Source organism: Panthera leo, chromosome E2, assembly GCF_018350215.1.
Source record: "Panthera leo isolate Ple1 chromosome E2, P.leo_Ple1_pat1.1, whole genome shotgun sequence".
In the NCBI taxonomy this organism is placed as follows: Eukaryota; Metazoa; Chordata; class Mammalia; order Carnivora; family Felidae; genus Panthera; species Panthera leo.
This window is the reverse complement of record NC_056693.1, coordinates 14,049,710-14,076,633: the sequence shown is the minus strand read 5'-3', so window position 1 is coordinate 14,076,633 and position 26,924 is coordinate 14,049,710. Positions and strand designations below refer to the sequence as shown.

Genomic DNA, 26,924 nt, shown 5'->3' with positions numbered 1-26,924 from the left:
CATCCCCTGCGACCATGTTATAGCTCCGAGGTTATTGTGCAGGGACACATCCCCCCCCCCCCTTTTTTTCTTGCTTTTGAGATGACTCAGGAGGAAAGGCTCTGTCACCACACCATCCCCCCTGGACACACCCTGCTGTCCGAGGGGCACCATTATAGTCTTCCTTTATTGGCTGTCCTTGTATAATACAAATCTGTGAGTTTAGATACAAAAAAATCTGGAAATAAAAGATAGAAAAGTACCCGCCAGGCACCCCCCCCTTCTTCCCGGGCCCTTCCCCAGCGGGCACTGACGTGAGGTAACTGAGCATCTCCTTCCTCTTCCCCCCACCCCAACTCCTGGGCCCCCAACTTGGCCCCTGCCCCCACGAGACCTTGGCCCAAGGAAGATGTGGGCCCCCGAGTGGAGGAGAGGGGTGATAGGGGTGAGCACAGCATTGGCAGTGAACGCAGCAGGTGGGCAGAGGGAAGCCCTTTGCTTGTGCTGTGTCTGGAAGGGGACGGCCAGACTTGGGGTGGGCACTCCTGTGGGGTCCAGAAGAGCCCCTAAGTGGGCCTCCCTTTTCCATCCCACCCAACACTGAAAGGTCGAAGGTCAACAACAGAAACTGGGAGATGTAGCTTGAACCGAGGGCACTCAGTGGGACGGTGGCCATCCCGCTGTGTCTGGGGTTTGGGGGAAGGGGGGAAGGGCACCACCAGCCTAAGTCTGGCAGTGAAATGGGTCCCTTAGCCAGGCTGGTCCGTCCCTGAATCCCATCCTGTCACAACCTGGGCGTTACAATGTCTGTTCTGTAGTGGTTGTGGGGGGTGGTTCCGGGGGGGGGGGGGGCGGTTAGAAGGGGTGTTGGGGGGTGGGGCGTAGCCCCAGGGAGCGGGACTAGGGAGAGGTTGGGCCTCCATTCCCAGGTGTGGGCACCTGGAGATGCTGGGGTGGGCAGGGCAGCTCGGGCTACAGTTCAATCTCGAAAGTCTTCTGCAGGTCGCCCGAGAAGGGGTTGGAAGGCTTCTCTACAGCAGGTTTGCCTTCTAACGCTGCCCACTGAGCCTCAAAGGGGTCCAATTCGGGGGCCGGGGCAGGTGCTGGCTCTGGGGGCCAGGGTGCCCCATTGGGGCGTGGGCGGACCTGGCCCCCCGGGGCAGTGGGCATGGCCGGGGGTGGGAAGGCCCCAGCTTTCCCGAGCAGGGTGGCTGGCTGGGGCTGGAGCTGGGCGGCTGAGCAGAAGGCATTGGCCACCATCTGTGAGGGTGTGATGCCCACCACGGGCACCCGGGGCATGGGCGGGTAGCCCAGGCCCGGGTAGGCGGGCACAAAAGGGGGCTGCATGTGTGGGGGCGGCAGGAACACGGCCACCTGTGCAGGTGTAGCGTCGAAGGGCCCCACGGGGGCGGGAAAGGGCTGCAGGGCAGGGGCCACAGGGGGCACTGAGGCCGCTTGCTGTTGCTGCTGCTGCTGCTGCTGCTGCTGCTGCTGAGCTTTGGCCACCTGGGACACCTCCTCTAGCCACCTCTCGGCCTCCGAAGGGGTTCGCTTGTGCCCAGGCTGGAAGGCCGCTGCAGGGGGCACGGGGGACTCACCCCAGGCAGAAGTCCCTAGAGGGAGGAAACGGGCAGTTGAGGGGCATGGGCGGCAGCCAAGAGAACCCGAGCCTGGGGATCAGAGTCTGCAGCCAGGCTGCGTGCCTTGAATCGAGTTCTGCTCCTCACTAGCTGTGTTGACTTTGGGGCAAGTGGCTTAACCATCCTGGACCAGGGCATGGTTCTGAAGTGCTAAGAAAGTACAGTTCTGAGATTCTAAGGCCCTAAGATGGAAAAGCACAGGCAAGACTGACAGGCCCCAGCCCAGCTTCCCTTCTGATTGGTCAGTGCCAAACCCATTATTAAAGATTTTTAATACCACCGTTCATTCTGGTATTTTGACAATGTATTGTTTTAGGAGGCTAAGATTTGAAGACTGCATGGACAGGTCTCACCTAGTGAGTGAGGTTCAATGGTTTTAAGCTTGTGTTTTCTAAGATTCTAGAGATCTAAATCGATAGTGCAGGTCCAAGTGCTTCCATGGTTCTAGAACAAGCCCATGGCTCTAAGGTCATGCCAAGGTTTCATGGTTCCAGAACTGGACACTCTAATATCCTGTGATTCTGAGGCTGTAGGTGTCTCAATTTTATGGTTCTAGGACAGGAAAGTTTAAAATTGATCCCGTGGTTTGAAGTGGCCCCCCATGATTCTAATGTTATCTCATGGTTCTAGGATGAGCCCATGGCTCTGAGAAGACCCTGTGATTCTAAGACGATCCAAGGCTCTAAACTGATGCCACGGTGCCAGGACGGTCCCATAGCCTTTAGATGATCCGTGGTTCTAAGCCCGTGGGATTCCAAGGTTCCTGGAGTGTCTGAGGTACTCCCTGAGTGGAGCAGGGGGGCTGTAGGGGGGCACTGCAGGGGGGCACTGCAGGGAGGGGCAGAGTTTACCTGCTGAGGCTGGTGGTGGCCCGGGTGCCGGTGCTCCAGCACTGGCGAAAGACGAGCTGATCTGTGTGCACAGAGCATTGATGCCGTCGCTGTCACTGGCTCCAGGGGGCTCCATCTCAGGCACTGGGAAGTCAGGGAAGGGTGGAGGTCAGAGAAGAGGCCCAGGCCCTACCCTTGACCCCGTGCCCTTAGGTGGCCCTCTCTCACCACCTGGGGTCCTTTCCCTCACAAGGTATGTAGGTCGTGGGTCTACTCTGCAGTAACCAATGGCCGGGGCCATGAAAGTGCTAACTCCGTGCTTATGTGTGCGTGACATCTGAGTGGTACGACAGCCAAGCGCGGTACGTGACATTTTGGTGGTTGGGGTCCCAAACCAAGGAGGACATCATGATCTGTGTATAGTGGGGCACCTGGGTGGTTCAGTCCGTTGAGCATCTGACCTCGGCTCAGTTCACGATCCTGTGGTTCATGAGTTTGAGCCCCGTGTGGGGCTCTCTGCTGTCAGCACAGAGCAGGCTTTAGATCTTCTGTCCCCCTCTCTCTCTGCCCCCTTCCCCCACTCGTGTGCGTGCACGTGCTCTCTCTCTCTCTCTCAAAAATAAACATTAAAAAAAATCTGTGTGTAGCTACAAATCAGGAGAAATATTTTAAATGTTCGACAATATATATTAATTAAAAAATACATCCGACCACATACATGGCAAGAGCTCTGATGAGTCAGGATGAACGTTGGCCACCCTGTTGTGCGGTGGCTGGGGATCATTCGTCCTCCTTTGGGTGGAGAAGGGGGGGGGCCCTGTCCACCATACCTGGCCTGGCCTATTACACACATCATGAAGCTAGAGATGCACCTGTGCCAGCAAGACAGGGGACACTGAACAGGTGCGGTGGCCTCATGAGAGCTTGGGATGAAAAAAAGTGCCATCCAAATAGACAAGAGAAACGCCAGTGTGGTGGGACAAGAGCCTGTGACATCTCAGCAAGTGGTCGTCTCCAAGGGAGCACATGCGATGCCCCACTGAGCATCAGAAAGAAATGGGCTGGAGGACTTAGCAGGTGTGACAGGGGCGTGCCCAGGTGGGAGGGTGTGTGGTTTCTAGGTCAAGTCTATGATGACTGTAGTCCAAATAGGTGTGCAGCTTCTGAGGGCCTGGCATCTCAGAATCTCATCTGTGACCGAGATCCAGGCGTGTGGCGTCCTGTGATTCCCAAGCGTGAGCCACTCCAGGCAGCCGCGTGTGACGTATGAATGTGTTTGCAAGCGTGCGTGAATCTGCAGGTGCGACTTCCACGTGTGTGCGAATCCGGGTGTGTGGTTTGTGAGTGTGCGCCGATCTGCGTGGGGTATCTGGACACGTGCCTAAGTGTGTGTTAATGGAAACATCTGGTTCTGTGACACCCAAGAGGGGGTGTGACTTTTGAGTCACATTGAGCGTGTGACTTCTGTGTGTGGCACCTGCGGCAGAGTGACTTGTGTGAATCTGAAAATTCCGGGGGGGCAGGTCACATCCGAGCAAGTGTGCGACTGGCTACGGGCGCGTGAAGCTTCCACCTGAAGCCTGGGGAGCCTGCCACCTCTCAGGGAGCGTGTGTGACAGGCCTGGGGGGTGCGTCATGGCAGGGTGCATGAGGACAGCAAATGCGAGGCTGTGTGAAGGCCGAGGGACACGGCGGGACACAGAGTGCGTGTGCGTCAGTCTCGGCAAGCACTGGCATCTGCTCAGCAGTCACCTTTGCGAGCAGCCCAGCCTTCTGGACGCAGATCAACGCCTCCCACGCCAGTCCCCGAGGCCACGAGAGGTGGGTGTCTCCGATCTGGCATATGGAAGCAGGAAAGCGGGCCAGACCACGTGACTTCACCAACAGCTGGGAGGAGAGGCAGCCCGCTTGCCCACCTCCCTGGGGCAGAACATGGCACCATGCCACCTCTCTTCCCCCTCTCTCGTGGCAGACATTGCTTTGAGAACATGACACTTGCCACCTCTCTCCTATTCCTGGCCCATGGCAGACATTAGTAATCAAGCACGACGCGTTTTTCCCACTCACCTCTTTGCTCACCGTCCCCCTCACCTGGCCAAACCTCATGGTTCTACTGGCCAAATGCTGGGTCCTTGTAACTCCATCTTCCTTCCAAGAAAAACAGAACAGCTATACTGCCTCTCCTATCACTGCCCAGGGCAGGCACTGCTAATAGATGATGACGTGTCACCGCTTCCCTCAGCACTGTCCCTGGAAGATGGGGGTGCTGCTTCTGCCTGATCCTCTGCCGACCAGCGACATCACAAATCCATCACTATGCTCCGTGACCCCTGATCCCCGTGCTCACATGTGCCCTTCACCTCATGTCTCCACTGGCCAAATTCTGGGAACCTCTCCTTGGGCACAACAGAACTTCTGCTCTCTCTTCTCCCTTATCCATGGCAACCTTCACTAATCAATCACATGGTGTATCGCCTCGCTCCTTTTTCTTGCTCATGGCAGGCACTGTAAGGAGATCATGACATATGCCATCACTCTATTCTCCCTGCCCTGGGCGGACGCCATTAACCCATCACAATCCTCCCTTACCCTGAGCCTGTATCCTTCACCTAGTCAGATCTCATGTCTCTCTGGCCAAATGCTTGGAGGGAGCATTAGCTTATGGAGTCTCAGTCTCCTCCTGAGCAAAAAGGGGCGTCTAGGCAGCTTTCTTCTCCCCCGGAGCCCATGGCAGGCTTTGCTAATCAATCATGATGCGTGCATGTGTGAGGTACCTCTCGGTTCCGTACCTAGAGCAAACATTACTAATTGATCATGGCTTATGCCATCCTTCTGCTTTTCCTTGCCATTAGTAGACACTGCTAATCGATCATATTTGCACTACCCCCTCCCCCCATGGTGGCCGACACTGCTAATCAACCATGACGTGTTCCACCCCTCTTTCCTTTCCCGTGGCAGACAGTGCTAATCAATCAAGGTGCATCCACCTCTTCTCTATCTGTTGCCTCCTACAGAGGGTGGTATGGTATTGATCCTGATGTTCTTCCCACTGAGACACGGGCTCACCTGTGCCCTTCACCTGGAAGTCAGTGCGGCGCTGCAGTGTGGACGGCAGCTCATTCAGCCGTAGGCTCAGCTGCCGTTTGAAAGGTGAGTTCTTCTGGCTGAGTGCTGGGAACCCGCGGAAGGAACCCTGGCGAACCAGCTGCTCCAGGGGGGCGTGGCGTCGGGGGATGGCAGCTGCACTGGTGCCTGCAGCCACCGGGGTGCCCGCCTCACCCTTCTCCCCAGGGGATGTGGTGGCCGGCGTCGGGGACACATGCCCAGGCTGGGCAGGGCCAGGAGCCGCAGATGGGGCAGCTGCTGCCTCTGCTGGAGACAAGGCGGGGGGACAGGCGGTTAGATACCCCACCGGGGCATTTGCTCCTCTCCCACCCGGCCCCCTTGATCGTCCTCCAGTGCTGCCTTCCTCACCCAATGTGTCCTCTCCTCGCGACAGGCTGGTAAGAGCCCTGAAATGCCTCTCATCTTCACCAAGCCAATACCGCCTGCCCCAGGAGGCTCTCGGGAGTCCTCCTCCAGCCCAACCTTCTGTGTCGCTAGTTTCTGCCCCCAATCTGGCTTTCTCTGCTGCTTCTTCTGTTTTTCTCTCTGAGACCTTCTGTCTCCCTTTCTGATTAATTTAACGAACGCTTATTTGGTGCATAATGAATGTATCAGGCATTGTTCCAAATGCTTGCAAGCAGTCAGTGATTCGAGCCTCACAGCTACCCAATGAGGTCGATATGACCGCTATCCCCATTTTACAGATGTGGAGACTGAGGCCTCGCAATGGTACGTGACTTTGCCCAAGCCACAGTGCTAGGAAGGGACAGGCTGACCCCAGAGTCGGTGTCCCAGACAAGTGCCCTAACCTGTCTCTCCCTCTGGCCTGCTCTCTCCACATCACGCCGTCTTCCTGTCATTCTGTCTTTTCTGTTTCCTACCATTCTTCCCACCTCAACTATTTCGCCCCTCCCACCCGTTGCTACCTACTGTTCTAGACCCAGCTTGTTCCATCCTGTCCACTCTGGGACTGCCCTCTGTCCTCTGGGGGTACCTGGTCTCCCCACCTAGTACAAGGTGGGATCTTCAGAGGCAGGGACCCTCCCCCCGCCCAAGCCCTGTCAAAACACAAATAGACACCCATCCTCCAATCAGGGCCTCACCCGAGCTGCAGCCCAAATCGGAGACTAAACTCAGGCCCAGAGAGGTAGGGAGGTCACCCAGCACTGCTTCTCCCATCTTCCAGGTGGAAGCGGTGAGGCTCTCACCCAGGCCTGGCTGGGGGCAGCTTGAACCACGTGGGGCAGGTTGGAACCAGGAAATCACCTCTGTCCCCACCTTACTGGGGGATCTCAGGAAGCCCCCTCCCTTTCGAGCCCCAGTTTCCCCGACTAAACCTGGGGTAACCACCCCTAATACTGCCCTCCTGAGGCCTCCTGAGAGGGTCAGTTGAGGCAGCGAATGTTCAGTGCTTTAGAATCTGACAAAAGCTTGGTAAACAACACTGTGAAAAATGCACTGGTTCGCAACTCCTAAATTGGAAAGAGCTCTTTGTCAAAGGGCAAGTGAGGTGCCTTGAGACTGTAAATCGGGGCATCTACAGCAAAATGCTGGGTGATGTGTTCAGCAAATCATATCATACTTCGTGAACTCTCATTTTGCTGTGCAAGCTGTAAAGTGCTTTCTATAATGCAAAGTACCTGGAAACCATAACATCCTTTGGAAACAGTAAAACCGCTTGCAAACTCTAAAGCGAATGACATGTTTTGTAAATTCCAATAGCCTCTAGAAACAGTAAAGAAATACCTGTGAACCGTGAAGGACTGTGTACCCAGTGCGTTCATTTGTAAACAATATAAGACATCATATACTGGATCAGGCCCTCTGTTAACTTCATTTTGTATCTGCTTTGTGAATGGTAAAATACTTTACAAATTCAAATAGATGATGAAGGGGCACCCGGGTGGCTCAGTCGGTTAAGCACTGGACTTCAGCTCAGGTTGTGATCTCACAGTTCGTGAGTTTGAGCCCATGTCAGTCTCCGTGCGGACAGCTCCGAGGCTGGACCTGCTTTGGATTCTGTGTGTGTGTCTCTCTCTGCCCCTCCCTGGCTCGCTCTCTGTCTCTGTCTCTCTCTCAAAAATAAATATTAAAAAAAATAGATGATGTAAACTGTAAAATACTTTGTAAGCTGTGAAGAGCTTTGTAAATTGTCAAGAGGTTTGCAAATGGTCATGTTATTTATAAATAGAAACATACTCTGGGGACACCCATGTGGCTCAGTTGGTTAAGCCTCCGACTCTGATTTCAGCTCAGGTCATGATCTCACCGTTTGTGGGACTGAGCCCCAGGCTGTCAGCATGGAGCCTGCTTGGGATTGTCTCTCCCTCTCTCTCTGCCCCTCCCCTGCTCCCTTGCTCTCTCTCTCTCAAAATAAATAAACATTAAAAAAAAAAAGAAACATACTTTGTACACTCTAATATTCTAAGTAATAAAAAGTTCTGTTTTCCTAGCTCTTTAGTTAGAAATATTTTATTATTATTATTATTTTAGTTAAAAATATTTTAATTTTGGGGGCACCTGGGTGGCTCAGTTGGTTAAGCATCCGACTTCAGTTCAGGTCATGATCTCACGGTTCATGAGTTCGAGCCCCATATGAGGCTCTGTGCTGACAGCTTGGGGCCTGGAGCCTGCTTTGAGTTCTGTGTCTCCCCCTCTCTCTCTCTCTGCCCCTCTTGCACTGTCTCTGTCTCTTCTCTCTCTCAAAAATAAATAAACATTAAAAAAAATTTAAAAAAATCATGTCCCTTATAGACACAGATAATCCAAAATCCAGTTCAGCGTTCAGGGTCACCATACCTTGTGTTTATTACTACTTGTCAAATCTCTTTAGTCTCCTTTAATCTGGGTCAGTTCCCCATGGTAAGTTCTTTGTAAATTCTTTTTTTTTTTTTTTTTTTAGAGAGAAAGAGAGAGGATCTTAAGCAGGCTCCATGATCAGCATGGAGCCCAACGAGGGGCTCATTCTCACAGACTTGAGATCGTGACCTGAGCCGAAATCAGGAGTTGAATGCCTAACCGACTGAGCCACCCGGGGGCCCCAGTTCTTTATGAATTCTAAGCAGTGTTTTCCAAAAATTAAAAAACTAGAATCCACACACACACACACACACACACACACACACACACACACAACTGGGGGTGGGGGCACCTGGGTGGCTCAGTCAGTCAAATGACAGACTGACTCTTGGTTTCAGCTCAGGTCATGATCTCCACAGTTTGTGGAGCCCCATGTCAGGCTTTGTGCTTGACGGCGTGAGGCCTGCTTGGGATTCTCTCACCCTCTCTCTCTGCCCCTACTCTCCCCTACAGCTCTCTCTCTCTCAAAATACATACATAAACTTAAAATTACACTGTGACTCAGAACACAGTATGCTTATATTTTAAAAAAAACATACTGTTTCAGGGGCACCTGGCAGTTCAGTCAGTTAGGCATCTGACTCTTGATTTCGATTCAGGCCATGATCTCACATTCATGAGCTCAAGCCCCCCATCGGGTTCTGCGCTGGGTGTGGGGCCTGCTTAAGATTCTCTCTCTTCCTCTCCACCTGCCCCTCTTCCTGCCACCCCCGCCCCAACATGCAGGTGGGCACATTCGTGCTCTGTCAAAAAAAATTAATTAATTAAAAAAAAAAAAGAACACAGTTTTAGAACTTACGAAGTATTTGCCACTTACGTACAATGTTAGAGTTTACCAGGTGTTTTCTTTTTTCTTTGTGTGTGTGTGTGTGTGTGTGTGTGTGTTTATTTTTGAGAGGGAGAGAGAGACAGAGCATGAGCAGGGGAGGGACCAAGAGAGAGGGAGACACAGAATCCGAAGCGGGCTCCAGGCTCTGAGCTGTCAGCACAGAGCCCAACGTGGGGCTCCAACCCACAGGCTGAGATATCACGACCTGAGCTGAAGTCCGACGTAACCAGCTGAGCCACCCAGGTGCCCCTTACCAGGTATTTTCTTAAACCCTTTTGATGGCAACCCAGAGCAAGAAATACCTTTTGCACGGTAACCTGTTACACACACACACACACACACACACACACACAAGCAAATATATATACTGAGATAAAAGTATCATTCAACTACACTTACCCTTACTACATTCAGCTAATCTGTTATTTTCTATTTCTTTCTTTTTTTTTTTTTTTTTTTTTTTTCAGCGCAAGCCACAATCCACCAAGCTGACTTCATAACCCATTAGCCGGCCCGGATACACAGTTTGAAATGCCTCATAATGAAGCGCCGGGAGCTCTGCTGTGATTTGTGGCCTGCAGCACACTGCCCAAAGAACTCCTTAAACCCAAGTGAGCTTTATAAACTGGAACCAAACTTTGTGGTTGGTGCTCTGCTTTGTAAACTGCAGAGTCCCGGTACCTCTGCAGCTCTCCGCAGCGACACCGGATCCCCAGCCCCCATCCCCCCCCCAACCCCCACCCCCCCACCCCCGGGGCCCACTCTGTGCCCAGCCCTGCCCTCTGCGCTGCACCCACCTTTCTTTTTCTCGGGGGCCTCTCGCTCAGCGGGCCGCCCGCCGCCCGACAGGCGGAAGGAGCCCTCGCGGGCGAAGCTGGTGCGGCTGGCATCGAAGGCGGCCGTCACCCCGCATTCCTTCTCCCGCCGCTGTTTCCGCTCCAGGCAGGCGGCAAAGGCACAGCCCACCGCGTGGCTCAGCCTCTCGCCCTGTGGGTGGAGATCCGCGCGGGCTTAGAGACGCTGTGCTGTGCAGGCCGGACGCCAGACGCCCTGGGTTCCCCGCGGCTGGGTGTCGGGTGATCCTGGACAAGCGCCCCCACCCCACCCCGGGGCCTCCGTGTGCGTCTGCACCGGGACGGAAACAAATGACAGCTCTGAGGGAAAGAAGCCAGAAACAAGAGAGCAGTGCCGTCCTGCTCCATTTATGCGAAGTTCGAGAACCAGCAAAACTCATCTACCGTGAAAAAAAAAAGTCAAAGAGTGGCCGTTCTTTGGGGGGTGGGGGTGGGAATTTTACTTCAAAAGAGAATGACCTGGGGTGGGGGCGCCTGGGTGGCTCAGACGGTTAAGCGTCCGACTCTTGGTTTCCGCTTAGGTCACAATCTCAGTTTCGCGAGTTCGAGCCCCATGTCGGGCTCTGTACTTGTGGTGTGGAGCTTGTTTGGGATTCTCTCTTTCCCTCTCTCTCTCTCTGCCCCTCCCCTGCTTGTGCTCTCTTTGTCTCCCTCAAAATAAATAAATACATAAACTTAAAAAAAAAAAGTTAAATTCTTAAAAAAAAAAATGAAAACAAAAACAGCCCATTTCTTGAGTACATACTTAAGAGGCTCCAAGGCCACACTGATTCTGGCTTCCTACTTTTCCAACTGCGTGTTCTCAAGAACACCACTCTACCTTTCAGTGCCTAAGCCTCCCTGTCTGTAAAATGTGGGCCCTAACAGCACTCACTTAGCAGGGTTGTTGCAAGAATTACATGAGCTAATATATGCAAGGAGGCACATAGCACTGGAAGCCGGCACGAGAGCCTAGCACAGGGAAACACCACATAGGTGTCACTTTAAATCTGTCCACCCTTTGTTGGAATCTTCACAATCATGCCAGGAGATGGACATGCTTATGAGCCTGTTTTACAGATGAAGAAACTGAGCCTTAGTCAACACACCCGTTATAAGTGAGTGGCAGGGTTGGGATTCTCACGAGATCAACCTAGCTTCTGTTTCCTAACCAAGATGCTCAGCCACCTTTTATTTATTTATTTATTTATTTATTTATTTATTCTTTTAAATTTTTTTTAACGTTTATTTATTTTTGAGACAGAGAGAGACAGAGCATGAATGGGGGAGGGTCAGAGAGAGGGAGACACAGAATCCAAAACAGGCTCCAGGCTCTGAGCTGAGAGAGCTCACAGAGCCCGACGCGGGGCTCAAACTCACGGACCGCGAGATCATGACCTGAGCCGAAGTCGGCCGCCCAACCGACTGAGCCACCCAGGCGCCCCTCAGCCACCTTTTAAAGATAAACTTGGGAACAGAAGTTCTCAACAAAATACTAGCATGCTGAACTCCTCAGCAGAGTAAAGAGGTTATGCACCAAGGTCAAGTGAGATTTATCCCAGGAATGCAAGGTTGATTCAACCTCTGAAACCAGTGAATGCAATACACATTAACAGAAAGAGGGAAAAAAGCCACATGATCATCTCCCTTAATGGGGAAAAAGCATTTGACAAAATCTAACATCCTTTCATGATAAAACAAAGTTCAACAAACTTGGAAAAGAAGGGCACTTCCTCAATCTGATAAAGGATTTTCATGAAGAACTCACAGCTAACATCATACTCAATGGTAAAAGAGTGAAAGCTTTTCCATAAGAATAGGAACAAGATGAGGATGCCCATTTTCATCACTTCTTTTCAATGCTGTACTGGAAGTTCTAGCCAGAGTAATTAGACAAGAAAAAGAAATAAAGGCATCCAAATTGGAAAGGGAGAAGTAACATCATCTCTATTTGCAGATGACATATCTTATATATAGAAAATCCTAGAGAATCCACAAAGGAACTATCAGTGGTAATAAATGAATTTGGCAAAGTTGCAGGATATAAGGTCAATACACAAAAATCAGTTATATCTATATATGCCAGCAGTGAACAACCCAGAAATGAAGCTACAACAATCCCATGTACAACAGCATCTAAAACAGTAAGATGGTTAGGAATAAATTTAACCAAGGAAGTGAAAGACATGTGTGCTGAAAACTACCAAACATTACTAAAAGAAATTAAAGAAGACCTAACCGAATGGAAATACATCCCATGTTCATGGATTTGGAAACTTAATATTGTTAATATAGCAGTATTTCCAAAGTGGTCTGTACATTCAATGCAATCCCATCAGAATCCCAATAGACTCTTGAAGAAATAAGAAAAGCTGCTCTTGCAGAAACAGCAAAGCTGATCCTAAAATTCACATGGAATTGCAAAGGACCCAGAATTGCAGCCAAAGGAATTTTGAAAAAGAACAAAATAAAATAATTTACACTTTTTTTTGAAGAATTTTAGAAGTTTTTAAAAAAAAATTTTTTTAAGGTTTATTCATTTTTCAGAGACAGAGAGACAGAGCGTGAGCGGGGGAGGGGCAGAAAGACAGGGAGACAGAATCCGAAACAGGCTCCAGGCTCTGAGCTGTCAGCACAGAGCCCAACGCGGGGCCCGAACTCACGGACGGCAAGATCATGACCCGAGCTGAAGTTGACGCTTAACCGACTGAGCCACCCAGGTGCCCCAAGCATTCACACTTCCTTGTTTAAAATAGTACTCCACAGGCACATGAAAAGATGTTCAACGTCGCTCCTTATCAGGGAAATACAAATCAAAACCACACTCAGATATCACCTCACGCCAGTCAGAGTGGCCAAAATGAACAAATCAGGAGACTATAGATGCTGGAGAGGATGTGGAGAAACGGGAACCCTCTTGCACTGTTGGTGGGAATGCAAATTGGTGCAGCCGCTCTGGAAAGCAGTGTGGAGGTTCCTCAGAAAATTAAAAATAGACCTACCCTATGACCCGGCAATAGCACTGCTAGGAATTTACCCAAGGGATACAGGAGTACTGATGCATAGGGGCACTTGTACCCCAATGTTTATAGCAGCACTCTCAACAATAGCCAAATTATGGAAAGAGCCTAAATGTCCATCAACTGATGAATGGATCAAGAAATTGTGGTTTATATACACAATGGAGTACTACGTGGCAATGAGAAAGAATGAAATATGGCCTTTTGTAGCAACGTGGATGGAACTGGAGAGTGTGATGCTAAGTCAAATAAGCCATACAGAGAAAGACAAATACCATATGTTTTCACTCTTATGTGGATCCTGAGAAACTTAACAGAAACCCATGGGGGAGGGGAAGGAAAAAAAAAAAAAGAGGTTAGAGTGGGAGAGAGCCAAAGCATAAGAGACTGTTAAAAACTGAGAACAAACTGAGGGTTGATGGGGGTGGGAGGGAGGGGAGGGTGGGCGATGGGTATTGAGGAGGGCACCTTTTGGGATGAGCACTGGGTGTTGCATGGAAACCAATTTGACAACAAATTTCATATATTGAAAATAAAATAAGATAAAATAAAATAAAATAGTACTCCAAAGCTACAGTAATCAAAATAATGTGATACCGCCATAAGGATAAACATACACATCAATGAAATAGAATTGAGAGCCCAGATATCGACCCACACATTTATGGTCAATTGATTTTCAGTGAGGGTACCAAGACTATTCAAAGGAGAAAGAATAGTTCTATTAGCAAATGGTGTTGAGACAAATGGATATTCACAGGGAAAAAAAATTAAGTTGGACTCCTACCTCACACTGTTTACAAAATTACCTCAAAATAGATCAAAGGCCTAAATGTAATAGCTGAAACTATAAAAGTCTTAGAATAAAACATGGAGTAAATCTTCATGACCTTAGATTTGGCAATGGATTCTTATGACACCAAACACACACACAACAAAAGAAAAAATAGATACGCTGAATTCATAAAAATTAAAAACAATTTAGGGTGCCTGGATGGCTCAGTGTTAAGCATCTGACTTCGGTTCAGGTCATATCATCACAGTTCATGAGTTTGAGCCCCAATTTGGGTGAACCCTGCTTCTCTCTCTCTCTCCCGCCTTCCCCTGCCCCTCCTAGGATTCTCTCTCTCTCTCTCTCTCTCTCTCTCTCTCTCTCTCTGCCCCTAGCTCACTTGCACCCTCTCTCTCTCTCTCAAAAAAAAAAAAAAAAATTAAAAACAATTTGTACATTAAAGGACACTACCAAGAAAGTAAAAAGACAACCCACAGAATGGAGGAAAATTTTTGCAAATCATAGAACTGATAAGAATCTACTATCCAGAATATATAAATTTCTTACAACGCAACAATAAAAAGACAAACAGTTGAAAAAAATGGACAAAGGATTAGAATAGACATTTCTCCAAAGAAGAGAAATGAGTGGCCAATAAACACATAAAAAGAGTCTCAACATCATTAGTCAGCAGGGAAATGCAAATCGAAACCACAATGAGATACCGCTTCACACCTACTTAAGGTGGCTATGATTAAAAAAAAAAAAAGGAAAATAATAAGTGTTGGCTAGGATGTGGAGAAATTGGAACCGTTGTACATTGCTTGGTGGGGATGTAAAATGGTGCGGAAAACAATTCGGCAATTCCTCAAAAAGTTAGATGTAGCTCTACTGTATGATCTAGCAATCTAGCTTCTAAGTACAGACCCCCCCAAAATTAAAAACAGCTATTCAAACAAATGCTTGCACAGCAATGTCCACAGTAGCATTATTCACAATATCTGAAAGGTAGAAGCAACCTAAACATCCATCAATGGATGAACAGAGAAAACAACTTGTAATAGAGCCATACAATGGAATACTATTCAGCCATGAAAAAGGAAGTACTGACACACGCTACAACACAGATGAACCCTGAAAACATTCTGCTAAGTGAAAGAAGCCAGTCACAAAAGACCGCAGGCTGTATGATAACTCCATAGAGACAGAAAGCAGACTAGCGGTTACCAGGCTTGGGGAGGTGGGTGTGGGGAACAGAGAGTGACTGCTTAATGGGTATAAGGTCCCTTTTAGGAATGATGGTAAGGGTGCCTGGGAGGCTTGGTCGGCTAAGGGTCCGACTCTTGATGTCAGCTCAGGTCATGACCTCATGGTTTGTGGGTTTGAGCCCCACACTGGGCTCCACGCTGACAGCGCAAAGCCTGCTTGGGATTCTCTCTCTCCCTCTCTCTCTCTGCCCCTCCCCAGCTTGTTCTCTCTCTCAAAATAAGTAAATAAACATTAAAAAAAAAAAGGAGTGATAAGGGGCGCCTGGGTGGCTCAGTTGGTTAGGCATCCGACTCTTGATTTCGGCTCAGTCATGATCTCATGGATCAGGCTCTGTGCTGACAGCGTGGAGCCTGCTTCAGATTCTATCTCCTTTTCTCTCTGCCCCTCCCTGCTTTCTCTTGCAAAAATAAATAAATAAATAAATAAATAAATAAATAAAAATAAAAAAAAAGAGTGATGAGAACACTGGAAACTAGAGATGATTAGTGAACAGCATTGCGTGTATACTAAATGCTATTGAACTGTATGCTTTAATTTTTTTTTTTTTAACGTTTATTTATTTTTGAGACAGAGCATGAACAGGGGAGGGTCAGAGAGAGAGGGAGACACAGAATCTGAAACAGGCTCCAGGCTCTGAGCCATCAGCACAGAGCCTGACGCGGGGCTTAAACTCACGAACCGCGAGATCGTGACCTGAGCTGAAGTCGGACGCTTAACCGACTGAGCCACCCAGGCGCCCTGAACTGTATGCTTTAAAATGAAGAATTAAAAAAAATTTTTTTTAACGTTTATTTGTTTTTGAGAGAGAGAGAGACAGAGCATGAGCAGGGGAGGGGCAGAGAGCGGGGGAGACACAGAATCGGAAGCAGGCTCCAGGCTCTGAGCTGTCAGCACAGGGCCTGATGCAGGGCTCGAAGCCACGAACCGTGAGATCCTGACCTGAGGCGAGGTAGGGTGCTTAACCGACTGAGCCACCCAGGCGCCCCTAAAATGGTGAATTTTACGTGAACTGCACCTCAAAAAATAAAGCATCACTTTGAGGAATCCTGGGAGTCCTATTGCTTAATGCTTAAAATCTGAGGCTCACGAGTGGAAAGCAATTGCAGACAAGGTCACACTATTTTCTTGCTTGGATTCTCACCCTCAAGTACTTGTCTTTTCTTTTTTTTAAGTTTATTTATTTATTTTGAGGGGGGGGGGGGATGAGAGTGAGTGCACAAGCAGGGGAGGGGCAGAGAGAAGAGAGAGAGAATCCCAAGCAGGCTCTGCACCGTCAGCACTGAGCCTGACACGAGGCTGGAACTCACGAACTGTGAGATCATGGCCTGAGCCGAAACACCTAACTGACCGACCGGCCCCAGGTGCCCCAAGTACTTGTCACATGAAAGCAACCGCTCCTAGTTACTGGACATTTGTGATGGGACCCTATTTGACACTTTCTGTGTGTGACCATAATAGACAGGCTTCACCAACACACCTGTCAGCAGCCACTGCTATTATCTCCGTTTTATGGAGGGGGAAACTGAGTCCCAGAGAGGGAAGCCACTTGTGCCCGACGTCCCACAGCTAGGTGGGGTGACACTGAATCCACACGAACCACATGGCAGTGTGTTTTCCAAAAATAGCCACAACAAGTTTCTGGCAACCACACGCTCTTCCAGAATTATATCATTCCCCTATCAGAGGTGGAGTCTGTGTTCTCTCCCCTTAGCCTGGGAAGACCTCTGTGACTGCCTGGACAAACAGAATATCACAGAAGCAATGCCGTGTGGTCTCCAGGACTAAGTCCACACAGGCGACAGCACTTCCTCCTGGCGCGAGCTTGGGCTCTCGCTCTCTTGCTCCTTTAACTCACTTGGGAGCCCTGAGCCACCGTGTAAGAAGTCAGCCCCCCCGAAGCCTCCAGGCTTGGAGAGACCTTCTGGAGAGGTCCTGAGACTACATGAAGAGTGGGAGACGTCCGGCCAGTCTCCTGGTGTTACAGCTCCAGACTGTAACAGCCACGACCGACTCTGGACCCACCCAGCTGAGCCTTGTCCAAATTCCTGACCTACAAAACCCCCGAGAGATAATAATTGATTGCCGCTAAACATTGGGGCAATTTGTTACGCAGCCACAGATAACTGCTACAACTGGTACACTATGCCCAAGAAACAGCAGTTGCTATGGGCTCTGGGCTTCTCGTATCTCCATGCTAGCCCCCCAGCCAGCCATAATCAGTACTGACTAATCAATCCTGACATGCTCAAATTTATCTTTCTCCCCCAGTTCTGAGATCTGGAGTTGTGTGTACGAGTGAGGAAGTTGGGGGTACTAACTAGTTTTGGGGGTTCAGAACTCCTGGAGTGGGGATTTCTGAAATACGAAGGAATCCTTGTGGGGGATACTGTTAGAATCTGAGAGGGACGCATGTCGTTTTACTTGCCCAGTATCCATTCCTCTTGCTTTTGATAACAGCACCCTGGATTCCCTTTGGGGAGCTCCCCCTCAACACTGGGTATGTCAGGCTGTGTGCTCCAGCCTCCCCTGACCAAGGGGTGGGCAGTGATCCATTGCCAGGCCAATCCCATGCCCTCTTGTTGGAATTTTAACCCACGACACTGGGAGGCTGGATTAATTTCTGCAGCAATGCAGTGAAAGGAACTGTCCCCTGACGTTCTGTCCCCAGGCTGCCCAGCTCCCTGACCTTTCTGATGCTTAATGCTCTGATTGTCCTTCGATTCTGTGAGATGCCTCCTATCACACTATTCTGGATTTACGTTAGCCAGATTAGTTTCTGTTGCCAGCCACTGAACACTGGCTAATGTACGCAGCTGAGACTGCCTTCCTACCAAGTTGGGTGGGGTCTGAGGTCAGGGTCCAGGGAACAGGACAAAATAAAGACTATATATTCCACCTTTTTTTTTTTTTTTTTTTTTTTTTGCAGCCAGGGATGTCCAACGGGATGTAATTGTCCCGTGACTCCCCAAAAGGAGAGGGTGTGCCCCTCTTCATGCCTCCCTCCCTCATGTGGCTGGAATGAAGATGTGAAGGCTGGAGCATGTGCACCCATTTTGGATCATGGAGGGGAGGCCACAGCCCTTGATGAGCAGAGAGAAGCACACCAATCCTGCCCTGCCTGCCTCTGGATGTCTTTCACATGAAACAGGAACAAACTTCTATCTCACTGAAATGACTGACAGCTGGGGGTTTTCTGTCAGAGCCTCAGAATCCTAACTGTGAGACTGTATCACAGAAGACAGTCCATTTGTGGCTTTCATCAGATTCTCAGAGGGGGCCTTCACCCCCTCAAATGTAAAGAACTGCAAGCACAATGAATCAAGGTTGAAAGAAGCAGGAGGACCTGGGGGGGTATCTTTGAGAAGGGCCGGAGGGAGCCTGCTGGGGGCAGGAAACGCTCTACAACTTGACCTGGGTGGGGTTTTTACATAAGCAAGAATTTTACGGAGCTGTGCCGGGACCACCTGTGCATGTTACTATATGCACACGACCCTCGTAAAAAAGAAAAGTAAGAGACATATGAAGAACCACTGATAATGAGGAGGACGATAACTAATGTTTCCCCGAGCGCTTCTGATGTCCGGCCATCATTCCAAATACTTGGTATTAACCCACGCAAGCTTCCCCATAATCCTCTAAGTTAGGAGCTGTGAGGACACAGGGCACAGAGAGGAGAGGGGAGGGGAGGGGAGAGTGACTGGCCCGACTCCAGGGAGACAAGACTCAGCCTGGCTTCCTCCCAGTGATCCTTCCTCCGGTGATACTCACAGAGTCCTTGAGTGCCAGGAAACAGTGGCAGATCCATCGGCGGGTGGTACCGTCACGGCAGATGTAGGAGAAAGCCTTGTCCAGGTTGCGGTCAGGGGCACAAAAGGAGACCTTTTCGATGGTCTGGTCTACCAGCAGGTCCTGGAAGGTGGCCAGGGAAACCAGGAGAGGAACTTGAACTATCTTTCATGTACTCATTCAGCACTCCCCTTAGCGACTGCTCTCTGTCCTGTTCCGCACGGGGTGGGGACCCTGCACCCATTGAAACAGCAGTGGGCCCTGCTCGCATGCACGGGGATCCCGGCTTAGTGTTGGAATCAGGCCCATCACCAGACAGAGGCACAGGCGAGGGGCCAGGGCCGGGGTGGGGGAGGTGCAGGGACCTGTGGCGGTCAGGAGCGGGTGCCTGACACAGCTTGGTGAGGAGCCAGGCAAAGCTTCCTGAAGGAAGTATTTTTTTTTAATGTTTTATTTATTTTTGAGAGAGAGAGACAGACAGACAGAGCACAAGCGGGAGAGGGGCAGAGAGAGAGGGAGACACAGAATCCAAATCAGGCTCCAGGCTCTGAGCTGTCAGCACAGAGCCCAACGCAGGGCTCGAACCCACGAACCGCGAGATCATGACCTGAGCCGAAGTCGGACACTTAACCAACTGAGCCGCCCAGGCGCCCCTGGAGGAAGTGTTAACCAGGCAAAAAGGCAGGGAACAGTCTTTCAGGGTAAAGGAACTGCGTGTGCAAAGGTGTCCATCCCGTTCAGTTGGTAACCTGACTCTTGCCCTGTGCTGCCTTGGGCAGTCTCTGTGCAGGGAAGTCGATGGTGAGCAAACAGATGCTCAGGTCCGGGCCCCGGGATGCTCCCGTCTGGCTGGGAACATGGACAATAAACACGGAACAGCTAACATCCACTGATCTGAGCACATATGCTGCCCCAGGGACAGTTACACGGCGTGCATACACCTTCTCACATAAGGGTAGGGGCCACGTTTATCCACGTTTTACAGATGAGGCAACTGAAGCACGGAGGGGTTGAACCTCACACTCTGGGTCACCCCGCAGATATGTGGGCGATCAGGGATGCGAGTGAAGGCGACGGCTCCACACCCACTACCTGCGCCAGCTCACAGGTAACTGTAGGACTCGGTCCTGAATTACGACCATGAGGAGTGCCAAGATGCTGCAGGAGCACATGGCCTAGAAGGTCCGGGAGGGAGGGACATCAAGGGGGTGGGTGGGAAGGTGTCCTGAGCCCCGATTCAAGCAGGGTGAGGAGAGGGGGCCCACTGGGGCCCACTCCCACCCCCCACGAGCCTCCTACCTTGGTCTTGTCGTCCACCACTCGGAGCCCATCGGCCGACACCCAAAGGACAGACTTCACGGACTTCCGGCCCATCTGGGGGTGGGGGAGGAGGAGCGAGGGCCTGGTCAGGGCTGCCTCTTCCGGTGCGGCCCTGCCCCCTCCCGGCCCAGCCCTCACTCACCGCCTTCAGCTTCTTCACAGCGTCTTCGCACACGTGCATCCCCCGGGACTCCTCCACTTCCACGTGGCCCAGGTACTTGGTGGGGACGAGACGGGAGGACAGGAAAGCAGCACAGTAATCAATACCGCCTAGTGTTTCCCGAGCAGCTGCCACGTGTCACCCAATGTCCCCTAGCCCATCACACATATTAACTCACGGTGCCGCCACTCTGCGAGGTGGGTCCTCTGTTCCCATCCCAGATACACAGAGGAGGACACTGAGGCTAGCGGGTAGTTCCGACTCCCATCTTGCCTCTATTCCTGGCCCTAACATGTTACTTCCCGTCCTTCTAGGGGCCAGAGTCTGCGTCTCCGGGCCTCAGCACCGGTCTGCCAACGACCCATGGGAGCTGGGGTGCGCTCACCCCAGCCTCCTTACCCCATTGGGGGGATGGCTCTATTTCCCAGCATTTTCCCGATGACATCAAGCTCGAGTGCCCACAGCTGCAGGTTAGTGACACAACCTTTATTGGCTTTCTTTCCTTCCCAGCGTTTCTCACACTTCCAAATGGACCCCCCCCCCACTCCCACCCACTCCATGCCTGCTTCCAGGGGAAGGGAAAAGAAAACGGAGGGTTTACGACAATCGGCTGTCGTCACCCCGCCAGGCAAGGGACTAAGTTGGGAGTTGAACCTGAATCCTGCTGTCTCCCTCACGGAAGCGCAGTGTGCATTTTGAAGAGTCGTGATGGTCTAAACCAAAAAGCACTTCACAGTAAAGGGCTGTGCAAATACCACAGGCTTTTGTGGCCTTCCGGTGCCTTTTGTTAATTGTGAGCTCCCAGAGGATGGGGTGACTCAACGAAGAATGTCCCCTGGCTCCCCAGGTAATACCTTCCTGGTACAAGAGAATGCGTGTTGGGTTTTAATCCCAACTTTGAAGGGCCCAGGCTGTGGGGTTCTTTGGGGATGCGTCGTCTCTCGCATTTGGGCCAGGGCCTCAGCCACATCACCCAGCACCCCGGGACCCCGGGACCCCGGGACCCCAGGACCGCATACACACAGCCCCTGCCCGCGCCCCGCCCACTCACCCTGACTGGGAAGCTGCAAGTGCCCTTGCGCACCGCATCCTCGTCCGCCTGCCACTGGTGGGGGCGCGACGCCTCCGGCACGTAGGCTGGTTTCCGCCGCCGCAGGCTCTGCCGTAACTTGTTCATGGTGCCCGCCCCTTCTGGTGACACAGAACAGGGACGCAGGTCAAGGGCAGGGAGGGTCAGATAACACGGGATCTGGGTTACAGGGTCAGGGGGTCCCTGGGTCAGAGGGCGTGGCACTCAGGGAACATGCAGCGGCAGCGGTCAGGGGCCGCTGGAAAACGGGGCAAGGGAAGGCAGGGGCGTGCCAGAGTCAGCGGTGGGGATTCAGAAGAAAAACAGGGCAAAGGTGCATGGAGGTCTGGGATGGGGGTCAGGAGTCCGCTTTGAGCTGTCTGGAGATCGGGGACGTGGCAGTCAAGAGGCATGAGGATCCAAACTAATGGGGAGTCGAGACATTGGAGGGCATGGGGGTTAGAAGGCATAGGGCTCAGGGGTCACAAGGCCAGGAGTTTTAGGGGTAGGAGGTCAGGGGCTGAGACGGTCAGAGGGCACAAGAGCTGGTGTTGCACGGGTCCGATGTGGGGGATGTGGGAGGCCTGGGTTCGATGTGGGGGGGGACACAGAAGGTCCAGGGACTGAGGTCCAGAACCCAAGGGTGTGGAGGCTGGGGGCTCGTCTCTGTGCCTCTGAGATGCACTCCTCTGACAACTGTGTCTGGTCTAAGGCAGGAGCCCCTGGGGCGGTGGGCACCTGTAACCATCAGGGGAAGGGGCGGTAGTGGAGGTGGCCACAACGGAGGTGGGGACAGTCTGTGTTGACTAAGACAGTCTTCTCTGACTGATAAGCCATACGGACTGTCCCAGGAGGAGCCCGAGAGGACACCGAGGATAGAACACTGCCAGCAGATGGGGACTCTGTGTGTGTGTATGCGCGTAACTGGTGTATTCCTGAACGTTGTCTGGATCTAAGCATGCAGAGATTATCTGTGAGCGTGTATTTCTGAAGGCTGAACATACAGAAGGACACTGGTCTGACAGTGGCTGTCTGCGAAAGTGTGTGTCCGGAAATGCTATCTGTGAGGGGGGGGGTCTGGGTCCAAGGGTGTGGTTGTTTCTGGAAGAGTAGGTCCCTGAAGGTTGTTGCCGAAGGGGGTCTAAGTGCGAGAGTGGTTGTCCGTGTGTGTCTGGGAGCCGTGCCTGTGAGGATGTGGGCGAGCATGAAGCCGTTGTCTTTCAAAGGCGTGGCCATGACCGTCGTCTTCCCAGCCGTGTGTCTGCCTGAGGGCGTGGCTGTGGTCTTCGATGGCGGTCACCTGTGGCAGTGTGCAGCTGTGAGGCTTGTCCAAGAGATCCTGTCCCTGGCCGAGAGTGCAGCGGTTGAGAACGCAGGGCTGTTGTCTGTGAGAGTGTGTTCACGAGTGGTATTTGTGAGGATGTGACTGATGGTCACTGAGTGTGCGGGGAAGACATTCGAGGGTGTCCCCTCATGGGTGTGATTGCGCCTCTGCAGCCTTTGCGGTGGGAGCAAAGGGACAGTTGCTCTGGTTGTGTCAGGCTGACCCACCTGCTTGCTCAGCCTTGCCCTGGCCCCACCTGGTCACTCACCTGGCTCCGTCCTGGAGGTTTCGGGGGGCCCCAGGGCCCCACAGGGGGCTGGGGGCAAACGCTGCTCAGGCCTCTTGGGTCCGCCCTGCCCAAGGAAGGGAGGAGAAGGTGAGACACTGGCTTGGGTTGGGGCTCGGTCCCCTACCTCCCCACCTCTTTGGACAACAGCCAACCCCCCCCCCCCCCTTCCATCTCAGGCTCCCTGGTGAGAGCCCTGGTTGTCATAGCAACCGTTACTCAGGAGATCAGCCACCTGGTAGCAAGGGCCTAGGAATGAGTAGGTGTGTTTCTGGGGGCACGTGTTGGGGATGTCCTGGTCTCAGGAGGCAAGGGGACGGTGTGAGGAGGGAGTGGCTTTGACCTCCAGACGCCTGTCCAGGCTACACATAAACATGCGGTCACATGCACGCGTGCAACTCATGTCTACAGTCGCCCCAGGCACCTGGTCACAGCTCTCCACGTGTGGTCATACACAGGCACGACCACAGCCACACACACCGCATCGCACAGATGCACATAAACAGTCGCAGCCACAATAACCATCTGGTCACAGATCCACGTTCACAGACACGGACGTTGTCCACGCGCATCTCCAGCCCCAGCCTGCCGAGGCACTGCCACAAACATCTGGGCCCATCAGCTACCAAATATGTGGTCACTTCTGTCTTCTCAGCCACATACAAAGAGCTGGGCCCAGGCACAGCCCCCCCCCACCAGAGGAGCGCACTCCCCACGACAGTCATGACTCCTCAGGCCCTCGCCCAAGACACTCATGTTGCAGACCCACGCACACAGAATCACGGCAGTCAGAGGGCACCCATTCGCCCAAGTCACACACAGGCACGAGTGCTGTCACACCTGACACACGTTTGGCCACGCACAGCCACATCCAGCCACGTGTGTTTAATCATCTACAGGCCCACAGCGGCACACGGGTACCCAGCCCCTCTGGTATCGGTCACACCAAAGCACCGTTTTGGTCACGTGCTGTCACAGTCACACACACCCTGTCAGGGGGGCACACATGCGGTCACGGTATGAGCCACACTTACACGGATGGTCTTCCACACCCAATCACACACAGAGACACCGACGGCCATGGCCTATGCCTTCTAGAGACACAGGCACGCACACTCAAGACACGCAGGTAACCAGAGACAACCGTCCCTAAGGATGGCCACACTCAGGGATGGCCAGACAACTGCCGGTTGTCACAGCCATACACATTTCAGAAATGGCCACGTGGGCACCACACGGCATCAGTGTCCACATTACCCAGCCACGTACCCTGGTCTCGATACAGTCACCCCACGTCCCACCGTGTCACCCCATCACAGAGAAACGCACAGTCTCTCTTCAGGCGAACACACAAGTCACAGGGATAAGCATGTGGTCGCATACAATCACAGCCCCGTGTGGACAGACACACATCTCACACATAGAGACATCTGCACACAATTTCTACTTCAAACATCATGAGCACACAGTGATGAAGAAAGAGAACTCAGAAATGCAGTGACCCAGGCACAGCATTTATAGCTGAGTTGACACAGGAGACATGGTCCCTGAGAGAGCCACGTCCACAGTCAGGACAGTCACCCAGTCACCAAATCACGCAGACTGAAACCCAGGCAGTCCAGCATGCACATGGGGACACACACACACACACACACACAACTATAAATGCACAGAGTCACTTAGCATCAACACACAGAGCTAGATGGAGTCATTTATACAACCCTTGTTACACAGATGTGGCCATGAGCACACAACCCCCGTCATAGAAGTCACAGTGCCATTACACAACCACACACAACGTGACTTCATGTACAATGGCAGACACACACCCAGAATTGCAGGGAGACTTGTGTGTCACACAGACATATGCGTGACCCACATATACAATCAGTTACGGACACAACTACAAACACTCACAAGTCAGTGGGAGAGTGGCACATGGACATAGAGTCATAGACACAACTCCATGTACACAGTCCCAACTCCACCCACAGCTTGTCAGCCACACAAAACTCGCCCAACCCCACGCCCAACACACACACCGTCACAACACAGTTATAGCTACCAAAGCACACACCCAGGGTCACAAAAGATGTAATCACAGACACAACCACGCAGTCACAACCATGCACACACAAACACACACTAAAAAGTGACAGGGTTCTGCACAAGGAGCAGCTGTCAAACACACATAGTCGCACAAATGCTGGGGTCACAAACAGACACAAACGCTCACACTGCGAGACACAACCACAAGCACAACACGCAGACACACATACAGGATTCCTCACAGTCACCAGCTCCAGCACACGCGCGCACACACACACACACACACACACACACACACACACACACCCCACAGTAACACAAACACCGGGTCACACTCTTAGCCACCTCCCGTCGCTTGCTTCCCCCCTTCCCCCCAGGTACCACACACAAAGCCGCCCGTCACCGTCACCGCAGACGCTGCAGACAGACAGGGCTGTGCTGGGTCCCTGGGGAGCCGCCCCCACCCCCAGCCTGAATCCTGAAGCCTGGGGGGCCATACCCGGGAGGGGGAGGCGGCGCATTGTCTGCGGGTGGGGCCACTCCCAGCCAGCTGGGCAGCCCCAGGGACCCTTGACCAAGCCTTTGGGGGTTGCCTAAATTTTCCCTATTTTATTCAGGCTAGGTGGGGGGTGGAGTCCCAGGCCCAGGGACCTTGTTTTGAGAAGGGTCTATTCCTGGGACGCCGCCCAAGGATTGGGGGGGATGCTGTGCCCAGGGTGTCTCTGAGGCCTGGGTACAGACTGTGCCTGGGATGCCCCCTAGGCCGTGGCTTGGTGGGGAAGCCATTCCCAGGGACCCCAGCCTCAAGACCTTGCCTAGAGGGTTGTTGTGCTCAGAGACCACCTCAGGGAGGGAGGGGTAGGGATTGCATCTGGTCTGGAATGGCCTCCTGGAGGCCTTGGCTTGATGTGGGGGTTGTGTCCTGGACCCCATCCCCAAAACCTTGCCCAGGGAGTTGTACCTAGAATCTGTCCCCCTGTCCTTGGTTTTTTTGAGGGGCAGGTCTACGTCCAAGATCCCTATCTTCAGGGCCTTGGCAAGAGAGGGCCTGTGCCCCAGACCCCCTGTTTCTCAAGCTTTGGCTTGGTGGGGGCCTGTTCTGGACCCCCCACCCAGGCCCACCCTCCCCAGTCTTGGCACCCTCTCTCCATCCGGGCGCCGCGGCCGCCTCCCACCCTCCGCCACATCAGCAGCGGCGCCGCCCCCCACCCGAGTCCCCCCTCTCCCGCCCTTCTCACGCTGGCCGCCGCGCTGCGGGACATCCAGGGCCCGGGCGCCCCCGCCTCCCGCGGCCCCGGCTGGGCCCGGATCCCCGAGCGCTGATGCTGCTGTGGCGGCGGCGGCGGCGGCGGCGGCAGCGCGGTCTGACGCGGGCCGGGGCCGGGGGCCGGGGGATGGTGCGGGATGCACGCGCGCGAGCCTGCTCCGCTCCCAGGAGGATTCCGTTCCGGGGGCGGGGGAGCGCCCCTCCTGCCTCGGCTCCCCGCCCCAGCCCCGCCCATTGGCCCGCCGCCTGCGGGATATGCAAAAAAAACCCCGCCCCGGCCCGGCGCCCGGCCGGCTCAAGCCCCACCCCCTGGCCGGCAGGCCACGCCCACACGCAGATATGACCCCGCCTACTCCAGCGCGGCCACCGCCCCGCCACGCCCATTGGCCAGTCCCCGGTTGAGGCAGCATGTGAGCCTCGCAGAGACCTTCCCCCCAGGCCCATCCTGGCGTGGGCTCTCTTCCCCTCCGTGACCCTTGACCTCCGGTCCCCTTCTGTTCCACGTCCGCAAAAGAGTTGCTTCGGGA

The 26,924-nt window shown here is 52.7% G+C and overlaps 1 protein-coding gene across 2 annotated transcripts; it reads right to left on the bottom strand.

The window, feature by feature from the left end:
- Window positions 1–834: 834 nt before the first annotated feature.
- On the bottom strand, window positions 835–26,453 carry NUMBL (NUMB like endocytic adaptor protein). Of its 2 annotated transcripts, none has more exons than XM_042920028.1 (10): window positions 26,369–26,453; window positions 23,064–23,148; window positions 21,454–21,593; window positions 20,385–20,459; window positions 20,222–20,296; window positions 18,905–19,045; window positions 10,040–10,229; window positions 5,516–5,821; window positions 2,471–2,593; window positions 835–1,592 (listed from the first exon to the last, which is right to left on the bottom strand). In XM_042920028.1, the coding sequence occupies exons 1-10, from the start codon at window positions 26,390–26,392 to the stop codon at window positions 952–954; spliced, it is 1,800 nt and encodes a 599-aa protein (XP_042775962.1). In that variant the 5' UTR covers window positions 26,393–26,453; the 3' UTR covers window positions 835–951. The 2 variants fall into 2 exon arrangements, with proteins under 2 accessions (XP_042775962.1, XP_042775963.1); XM_042920029.1 differs by lacking the exon at window positions 26,369–26,453 and adding an exon at window positions 25,512–25,578.
- Between the last annotated feature and the right edge of the window lie 471 nt (window positions 26,454–26,924).